The sequence below is a fragment of the Pteronotus mesoamericanus genome, unplaced genomic scaffold, assembly GCF_021234165.1.
Source record: "Pteronotus mesoamericanus isolate MK-2021 breed Mesoamerican mustached bat unplaced genomic scaffold, CSHL_Meso_final scaffold_85, whole genome shotgun sequence".
Lineage (NCBI taxonomy): Eukaryota > Metazoa > Chordata > Mammalia > Chiroptera > Mormoopidae > Pteronotus > Pteronotus mesoamericanus.
Genome location: NW_026555329.1, coordinates 70,565,835 through 70,576,287, shown reverse-complemented (window position 1 = coordinate 70,576,287; position 10,453 = coordinate 70,565,835). Strand labels below are relative to the sequence as shown.

At 45.2% G+C, this 10,453-nt stretch overlaps 1 protein-coding gene across 1 annotated transcript in view; it reads left to right on the top strand.

Moving 5' to 3' along the window:
• Positions 1-3,180: 3,180 nt before the first annotated feature.
• LOC129062933 (solute carrier family 23 member 1-like) overlaps positions 3,181-10,453 on the top strand; it is a 29,337-nt gene continuing 22,064 nt past the window's right edge. Inside the window, exons 1-2 of the mRNA XM_054563938.1 lie at positions 3,181-3,222; positions 7,633-7,779. Coding sequence (XP_054419913.1) covers positions 3,181-3,222; positions 7,633-7,779 — 189 coding nt within the window. The remainder of the gene's footprint in view (positions 3,223-7,632; positions 7,780-10,453) is intronic.

The window sequence follows — 10,453 nt, the reverse complement described above, 5'->3', positions numbered from 1 at the left end:
AGTCACAAGGGTAGAAAGTGCAGCATAGGGAATATAGTCAATAATATTATAACTATGTATGGTGTTAGGTGGGTACTTGAAATATTGTGGGGATTGGTTTATAAAATATATGACTGTTCAACCACTATGCTGTATACTTGAAACTAATATAAAATAATATTGAATGTAAATTATACTTTTGAAAAAGAACCGATAGAGTACGATGTATAAGGGCCTTAGTAGTTTCCCCTCCATGGCAATTTCAACTGCGCCCAAACCATCAGCCAGCAGCAAGGGAAATGCCCCCAAACAACCCCATCCCTGCCTGCCTTTTCTTTCCACTCTCATTTCAGCCTCTTATAGTTCCTCCTCAGTGACCTGGCTTTTTGCAATAGAAACAGACTTCTCGAGTTTCCTTGCAAACCCTATTTAATACTTCTAGCTTAACAAATGGGGAAGCTGAACCAGACACCGAGCTTGCTTCATTGGGAAGCCCCAGCATTTCGTCAAGCCTGATTTACTAGGAAATAATAGCATTTACAGGTTTATTCACACAACCCAGGAAGCTTCCATGCCCTCTGACCTTGGGACTTAATCCTCTAGGTGGGCAGGAAGCATTTTTCTGGGGCTTAACCAAAGCGAGGCATCAGGACTATCAGAAAAGCAGGAGAGCCCTAGCTGGTGTGGCTCAGTGGACTGAGCGCTGGCCTGCAAGCCAAAGGGTCGCAGGTTCGATTCCCAGTGTAGGGCACATGCCTGGGTTTGAGGCCAGGTCCCCACCAGGGGGCATGCGAAATGCAACCACACATTGATGTTTCTCTCCCTCTATCCTTCTCTTCCCCTCTCTAAAAGTAAATAAATAAAATCTTTTTTTTAAAAAAGGAACATGTTAAAAAAAGAAAAAGAAAAGCAGGAAAAGAAAACCCCACCATCTGCTGGGTACACCTGCAGCAAAAACCAGACATTGTAGCAGGACCCTGGAGGTATACACAGCAGTAGTCAAAGTAGCAACACAAAGGGACAAAGAGCCCAGCCCAAGGAAACCTGGGAGAAAGACCAGACTGGACAGGCCACACAGAACCCCAGCAGGTCAAGGAAAGGGAAAGGCCAGGGGGAAAGATCAAACCAGGTATGGAAGGTTCAGGAAGTGGGCAGAACAACCGAATAACAGCCTGCTTGTCACCAAGACCCCAGACCCAGGGGTAGTGCTGCCAGAGCTTGGTTTTTTGATTTTTTGGTTTTCTGTTATAGTTTTAATTGATCTGTGTTCCTCCTAGGGGCTTCTAATCTGTAATAAATATAAGCTTCCCATTCATTTAGTTTTAGACCTGTCATTGTTAATTTTGTATGCAAAAGTTAACTTAGGCATTCAAAGAGATATATTTTGGCCATGTTAGGTTGGTCACTTCTAGTTAAATCTTCCCATTTTTGTAGATACTTGTAAGTAGGTAAAGGCTTTTTGGTAATTGCATGCCTGCACGTCAAACCCTCTCACATGTCTCTGCCTCCCCTCCAAAGATTCTTAGCGCCTAAGAATGTCTGAGTTGAGCCAGAGGGAGTAAGTGCCCCTCATCCTCAAAGCTGAACCACTGAGTTTAGACTTTTATTTACCCAGCAAATGGTTTTGTTAAGACCACCAGAAAGCAACTTCAACTGAAAGCCAATGTTAAAAATCAGCCATCCATTTTTCCCCCCTTCTGTCCTATCTTAGCTTGGATTCTTCTCAAACCTCATCCTCTAGCTCTACCTTGATGATTTTTAAAAAGACAGATGAAATAAATTCAGACTCTTATTTTGTAACAGCAGAGATGTCTAGAATTCCAAGGGAATTCACCCAAGCTCACCTGATGCAAATGCAGAAGCTGGTGGGGCACAAGGGACCTCTGCAGTACCTAGCACAGTCCTGGTCTGTGAGGCGGCCCTGGGTGGACTCCTCTCTGCAATCCCACCATTCTACCCACAGTGAGACTGTTTAAGTCACTGCGAGTGAGCCAGCTTGGCTGTATGAGGTCAAGAAGGAGTGTCCCATCTGGGTTGCCATATTATGGTGACAGGGGCCTGGCCCCGAGTAGGTCTGCCAAGGGCCAGCTGTAGTGTGTACCTCATGTAGGAAAGATTGCACATGAGTCCAGGTGACTACGAGGATACATTTATCAAAGCTGGGGACAGTAAAACAAGGAAGGGCTTAGCCTAGAAGAAGCAACAGGAAAGCTGAGGCTGGGCTCACTGGGGAGACAGAGAAAAGGGGGCCTTCGGGACAGGTACAGAGACAAGCTGCCAACTGCCCATTGCCTTAGAGTTTAGGAGACACCTGTGAAGAAAGAAGTCAGGTGGCGCGGGGAGCGGGAAAAGGAAAAGGGAAATGGTGCGGCTGCTCCCCAGACAGAGAGTACTCATGCTGGTTCTTTGTCTTGAGGCTTTTATCTCTCTCTTGCAGGCAGGCATTCTAGGGGAGATCTCAGGAGAGGGTTTCCGTAGAATAGTCATCAGCACTCCAGGTGCGTCCTTTCAGGGTCATGGACTCCTCTGACTGGTCAGTGCCAGGCCAGGCCAGACCAGGGGGTCTTTAATCATTATAGTTGGTTTTGGTATTGCCCGCCTGGTTTTGCTGCATTTTGGAGCCTGGAGTTGAAATATAACTGAGGCTTAGATGTTATCTCTAGGGAAGAAATGCCTGCGCAGAAGAGGTTACCTAGGGGTGAGGTCCTTGTTTGCCCAGTTTTGCCTCTGCCAGACCTTCTGTCCTGGTGACCAACTGCTCCAGGATGTAAATTGCTCAGCCATTATGTTCACCTATTTGTCTCAGTTTCCCTATTCCACTTGCCAAGAATTTCTCTAGTTTATTATCCAGCCTCACTGCCACACCCTGAGGGGCAGTACCCTGACTTGTTTCCTGGTGCTTTGGAGGATCATTAACTTCTCCATGATTTGACATGATTTGAGTTCATCAAATTATAAAACATTCACCTCGATCTCCTGCAGCATCATACAGGGAGAGGGCTGGAGGGGGAGCCTGTCATCCATCAGCAGCCAGGGAGGGACTTGGAGGCCCCACCCTCCCCAGAGCCAGCCCTGGATCCCTGTCTTTCTCTTTCATTTAGTATTTTTAGAGGTGTTGAGAAGTTGATCTTTCTCTACTAGAGCGACTTCGCTTCTTTTTTATCCTGAGAGGATGCCCAAAGGAGGAGACCCTGAGTGGCCATGAACTCTGCCGTCACCAGCTGTGAGCACCCCGACCCCTTGGTGAGTGCTGGTAAGAGGGAGGGAAGGGGAAGGGCGGGGCATGCAGCAAGCAAGGAGGGGGCCTGGTGCAGGGTCCAAGCCTGGAGTGCTGGTGCCCTGGTTCATTGTCAATGCTAAGGACGATGGCTTACAGATCTAGGTGAGATTTTAAATTATTAGATGAGGGTGGCAGCTACACTCTGGACCTGCCTTCACTGGGGCAAAGATTCCTCCCTGAGTGCTGACCTCTGAATGAATCACAAAAGAATGAGGAAAAGGTGGGAAATCCTTTGCTTTACCTTTACCCACAGGTTAGTCGCTGTTGAACCTAAATGTTTGATTTCCAGGTTTCTCATGCTTATGGTTTCTTTGGTCAGAAGCCCTTTCTGAAACAAAGCAAAAGGAAGGAGAGAGGGAAGTAGAGAGAGAGAGAGAGAGAGAGAGAGATGATATTTACTAAAATCCCCACACGCTTTAAGTACTTTATTTTGTCCCTTTGAAGTCTATGAAGCAGGCTCTTCTTTCCCCATTTTATAGATGGGGAGACTGAGGCCCACAGAAGGAAAGTCAGGGTAACCCACCTGGAGACTCGTCCAGCTGGTCCTTGAGCCCTAGTCCTAGCACCTCTCCAACCTATTTTGGCCACTTGAAAATAACAGGGGGAACTGAGTGGAGACCCTCTGCTTTCGCCGCTGCCCACTACAGATGGTAAGAGACTCTCCCTCTGCACCAGGCAAGGGCTGTAGCCCTAATGAAGCCCAGCCCAGGTGTCTTCGGGACAGGTGCCACCCGCGATTCTGGACTGGGCTCTAGAGCTGTCCCCTGGAGCCAATCTGGAGCCATTACTTCTTGGAAGCTAAAAAAACAAAACACATCTTGGGAAATAAGTTGAAGACTCCATTTTCTGAAGGCTGTGATGTTTCCCACATTTTTGGCTTATCCGAGACCAGCTGGAGAGTGGAGGGAACAGGGCACATGTCTGTCTTCTTTTCAGCGGCGTATCTTCTCTTCATTTTCCTCAAAACCTCAATGGCAGCACCCAGGTTGAGAAGTCATCAGTCAACAGACAGTTATATGAACGCTATGTGCTAGAGATGGAGATAGAGACGTTATGGGACTTTATGGTCTTTGGACAAAGAAACATAATTGCAGTGACGCATGTTGGGCCCATGGTTTTGTAGGAGCTTCTGAGGAGGGGAGACCTAGTATAGTCTGAGGTCAGGGTGGGGTGAAATCAGGGAAGGCTTCCTGGACTAGGTGAGGATGCATGCTTCCAGGCATTGTTAAATAGAAGAGCAGAAGCAAAAATCTTACATCTATGTTTTAGGACATAAATATTAGATTAGTGAGCAAATGCTCTTCAGAATCCCAGGAACAAAATGACTCTGCAGAACTGTGCTGTGCTAGATCAGCCAACCCACCGTCAGCAAGCCTGACCATGCTGCTTAACACTCTGCAGCGTGCAAAACAGCTCCAGCCCCAACACACACACACACACACACACACACACACTCTCTCTCTCTCTCTCTCTCTCACCACAATGCAGAATTATCCTGCCCAAAATGCCAATGGTGCTGAGGTTGTGAAACCCTGTCTTAGAATAAAGTTCTGTGGGGACCAGTGGCGTCCTCGAGATGGTTGAGGACAACCATCTAGTTCTTGATTTGGTGGCTTTCTTGGCTCTCTTCACTTCTGAACAAATGGCAATCCCCCTCCGTCTCTCCCTCCCACTTCTTTAGACAGTGTTGCACTGAGCGGCGGCTATAGGGGTGCACGGCCTCAGGGGAGCTCCGCAGAGAGCACAGCGCTCCCTGAAACCCGAGGGAAACCGGCCGGGGCCAGCTGAGGTGAACCCGGGGATTGTCACGGATGAGGGGGGATAAACACAAAATGTCGCAAACACTTCTCTGTTGGCCGGGAGAGCAGACAGGGGCACTTCCCTCCTACTGGAGAAGGCCGTGGCACATCCCTTTAGTGGGGAAGGCCCCGTCGCCCTTTGTTCCAAGGCTTTTATCGAAAAACTTACCAGTGGGCTAGGTAACAGGAATGCACACGTACACATGTTACCTTAGCATGTTAAGTTTCACAGAGAATAGATACCTTTAAGAAAACAAGTGACAGGAATTCACTGATTTACTTGGGTCCGAGAGGAGACCAGTCTAAACAAAAGAGAATGAAGATGGGGCAGGCGCCTTAATCGTAAAGGGTAAGGGGTGTAAATAACGTGAAGGTCCTTCGCAGCATGAGCTGACCAGAGATCTGAGGGAGGAACAGAGCACACTCTAAAGAATGTACTTTTAGGCCTGATTACGCTGGCAACCGTCAGGTCTGATTTATGTCTGTTTTTCCTGCACTGTTTCAAGCCTGAGTCAGGTGTAGGGAGGGAACCACCTGACTGTTTCTGGACTGCAATGAGGACTCTGGCTGTGTCCAAGCCAAGCTGAGAGTTGCAGGGCCTCTTTGCCCCTTCTCCATGTCCCCCAATTTCTTATCTGCTGCCCATATTGGCCAATGCCTGTCTTAGGTTGCCCCTCCCCCAAGGGGTCTTCCCCGTCCTTGGCAAAGGACCTCACAAGGCAACGCAGAGGAACAGGTCAAGTCGCCTCAGGAGCCTGTTTCTCCAAGGCCTCCTGATTATTTCAGCCTTGGGGCCCTCCAGCCTGTTGGCATGGTTACAGCTCCTGAAACCAGGCCAGGCGTCTCCCAACAAGACAGCCGCCACAGCACCCAGGGCCCACGATTCTTTTAGGCACCCATGAAAATGGTTTCATTTGTTTGAAAACCGAAAAGAAAAAAAAAGGAACGTCTGTATCAAAGAAAATGTTTTAATATATAATAGTAAATTTGCCTTTATACCACTGTAGTCACAAAATATAGACATTTTCATGGAAGAAGGGGTGCACAGAGTAAAATTTTGCATTACCCATGGGGCTCATAATGCAGCCACGGTTCAGAAGCCATTTCCTGAGGATGGGCTGAAGTAAAGTGTGCTTAGGCACAGAGGTGGGTGTGGAAGCTCTATCTGGAACTTTCTCCATGAGAGGCCTGCAGTACCTGGCTGTGCCACTGTGCAGGCTCTGTCCTCTGTGGCCGGACCAGGACCCAGGACCCAGAACCTCACTGGGGCCCATCAGCTAGAGCTGCCTGATTTACACGTTGGAGGCCTTGCCGCCTTCTGGCCACACCAGGGACGTTGTTCTCATGCTCCTGTCACCCACTGCTACGTGCTCAAACATCAGCCCTAAGCACTAGTTTAAAGCCTTCGAAACGTGAGTCTGGAAGCTCTTTGCAATCATAGCAGTTAATATTCATTGGGCAACACACCATGCCAGGCACAGAACTGTGCTTCTTGCTCCAATTTTTTCCAGCTTTATTTTGAGGTGTAACTGACACATAACATTGTGTAAGTTTAAGGTGTACAATGTGTTAATTTGATACACATATATTGCGAAATGATCACTAATTTAAGATAAGCTAACATCTGCATCACATCACATAATTACCATTTCCTTTTTGTGGTGAGAATATTTTTCTACTCTCTTAGCAACTTTTCCATTTATAACACTGTACTGTTAACTATAACCACTATGCTGCACATTAGGTTCCCAGAACTAACTCATCTTATAATATTTGTTTGTATCCTTTGACCAATACCTCCCCATTTCTTCACGCTTTAATAATATTTTCAACTACCTGTGAAGTAGGTGTTATCGACATTTCTGTTACATAAATCTGAAATGTGAGGCTTAGAAACATTAGTAATTTGCTCAAGGTTGGTAAGTTATACAGCCAATAAGTTGGAGGGGAACGTTTAGAATTCAGAGCTAACTTTGGTGGAACTGGTAGGAGGAATGTAAGTCGGCTGTGGCCCCCAGAGCAGTCTGTATGCACTGCACTCACTCACGTTTGCACGTAACTTCCATTCATTCACCATCCACTCAGTCTACACTGGGTACAGGGACCACCGGAACAATAGAGAAGAGTAAGGCACAATCAACGCATTCTAGGAACTCACAGCCCAGCAGAAGGGATGCAAAAAGGAGACCATCTATCATAATAAACATGCTGTGATGAGGACATTGGGGATTCTGGGACCAGGATCCCCATTTTCCTGACTGGCTGGGAGGAAAACTTGCCTTTTTTCTGACCTTGGGGTTGACTTCCATCCCTTCCTGCACAAAGCTCCTTCTCTGCCAAGGCTTTGGGCACAGTATCCATTCCTCTTGCATGGGCCAGACATCGCAGGGAAGTGTAAACCAAAAACCATCGGTCTTTGGAGTCTGGACCTAGATAGAAATCCCAGCCTGGCCAACGGTCAACCCTGTCTCCTTGCATCTTGCCTCTGGAAGACCGTCCTTCTGTATGGCTGAAGTCAGGAAGTCCACCTGATTCCTTGTGAAAGGCCCAAATGTATCCTTCTCTTATTCCAAGCAGAGGAGTGAAGACGTGCTCACATTCCATGATGCTGGCCAAAGCGGGAAGAAGGAGGGCCAGCACGGGAGTCACAGCAGCAGCCACCTGGCCTATGGCATCTTGGAAGTCCCACCATGGCATCTCTGCATCTTCCTGGGGATCCAGGTAATGCCACCCAGCAAGCACTGGGTCCAATGGGGCTCTTCCTTGAAAGCCACGTCAATACATACCCAGGTCAAACTGGTCAATATCCATACTTCAGTTGCAGATATTCTTGCCTTCCATGTATAATAGTTTACTGCCAGGGGAACTCAAGGCTTCTCAGGTCTCTCTCTGTCCAGGAGTTTGGGGGTGAGGGAAGAAATTAGGGAGGATTCTCTCTCATGCTTGGCTGACAGATTACACTAAAGACAATGACTGGGGCATTTTTTAGAAAAGATTCTAACTTTATTTGATTGGCAACAACTGAAAAGTTTGATAATCAATGCTTGGGAAATTTGGGGAAATATGCATTCTCAAACTCTTTTGTTGGAATGTTTTTTAGTACAACCTTTCTAGATGACAATTTGGTGATTCCTATCACATGTAAAATACATACGAGGTCTGTCCAGAAGGTATCCAGACATGTAATATGAAAAATAAAGACATTTATTGAACAAGATACAAGATACAAGAAACACTGTATACAGGACAATGACTCCTCAGTTCCCTTCAAAGTAGACACCTTGGGCCTCACACATTTCTCCCAGTTGCCATCAGCTGCTTCATTGTATTTTCCTGAATCTCACTGGTGGTCTGGAATCTCTTCCTTCTCAAAGGTGATTTTAGTTTTGGGAAAAGCCAGAAGTCACAGGATGCCAAATCTGGGCTGTAGGGGAACAGAGTCTCCTGGGTGATTGGATGTTTTGCCAAAAAACTCTGCAAGAGACATGATGCATGAGTAGGTACATTGTCATGATGAAGCTGCCCATCACCAGTTGCCCATAGTTGTGGCCTTCTGAATTATCTGAATAGTTTCCACGGAGGAATTTTCAAGCTTAAAACAAAATTTGATGTAGATTCATTGCTGTATTTGCTCAGTCATTTTGAATGCAAAAGCCACACAGTGCACATGCTCACTCAACAACATCTACCATCCCCACTGACTAGTACAGTGAAGTCATCATTGTCCACACATGCGCATTCCTGTCCACTCTCCTTGGCTGCCAGGTTACATTGATGTCATGCAAAACTTTCTCCTTATATTAATAATGGCTGGACTTTTTTCAGACAGACCTCCTCCCTTTAACCCAGTTCCCAGTGCTTAAGAATTTCTCTGAGAACATGTTGATAAGGCTTGTTCAGATAAGTACAAAGATGTTCTTACAGCATCACACAAGAAACAAAACTCTGGAATCAGCCAAAATATCCATCATAGGGAACCAGTTAAATAAATTGTGATAAAACTTAACAAATGACTTTTTTATGCAGCTGTTAAAAACAGAAATATATATTTTCTTTGAAGTTAGGGAATGTTCTCCAAGATGCAGTAAGTGAAAAAAGCTAAGTAAATAACTGTGTGTAGTGTTTTTTCATGTTAAAAACAAACAAAAAAGAGGATGATAGAAATAAGTATTTGTAATAATTTTGCATGTTTTGGAGGATTCACAAGAAACTAATGAAGGTAATTAACCTTTGGAAGAGGAAATAAGAGAAGGAGTGTAGATTTCAACTCTTTTTATTTCATAATTTTTTATAACATGAATTTTCTAATTTCATAGAAGTGTTTCTTTTAATTTTACAAACTGTTCCATGTGGAATATTGGAGAAGGGATATACATTTTTTTTGTTTGCTTTTTTTTGCTTTTCTATAAAATAAGTACAAATATCACACTATTTTTACAATATTATGAGCTAATAAAATGGATAATATAGATATTTTATCATGAAAGGTTGTTGAATTTTGTCAAATGCTTTTCTGCATCTATCAACATAATGATAGGATTTTTAGCCTTTATTTTATTAATGTAGTGTATCATATTTATTGATTTGTGTGTGTTGCACAATCCTTGCATTCCAGGGATAAATCCCACTTGGTCATGGTGCATGATTCTTTTTTTTTTTTATTTTTTGGTACCAATTTTAAATGGTTTTATTAAAGACATTACATTTTCCACTTTACAGCGCAGTGCATATGACGTGCATTATTTCCTTCGTCTGTGCACCCAGTCCATGTTCAAGTATCAAGAACGCCAAGCTATTGAACTCTACAACAGCTCAACTTTTAAAACTGCCATGGGACTTGTTACAAACTTGGGTCCTTTAATATTTTGTGTGGAACAACGCTAAATCTCTGCTCAAGGTTGGCTTAGTCAGCCTCTGATGGTGGGCCCAGTGGACGCACCAAGAGAGGAGGGGCCCCCCCACCAGGGAAGCCCCAGGCCTCTCTCCCCGCATGCCTCCTGCATGCTGGTACAACTTGTAATGATGGGGCTGCAGACTTGTTCCCATTCTTTCTACTGATGTTCAAATTCTTCCTTTTCTGCAGCCTGGTTCTTGTCAAGCCTGTTGATGGTTTCATCGCGCTTGTCAAGAATCTTCTGTTTGTCCTCATCATTGACGTTGCCTTGAAGTTTTTCTATCTCCAAAAGTTGTTTTCATGTTCAAGGCATAGGATTCAATATTATCCTTTGAATGTACTGTTCAATCCCATTTGCTTGTATGTTGCTGAGAATTTTTTGCATCCATATTCATCAAGGATATTGGCCTATGGTTTTCTTTTCTTGTAGTGTCCTTATCTGGCTTTCGTATCTGGGTTATACGCTGGCCTTCTACAATGAGGTTGGGGATGTTCCCTCCT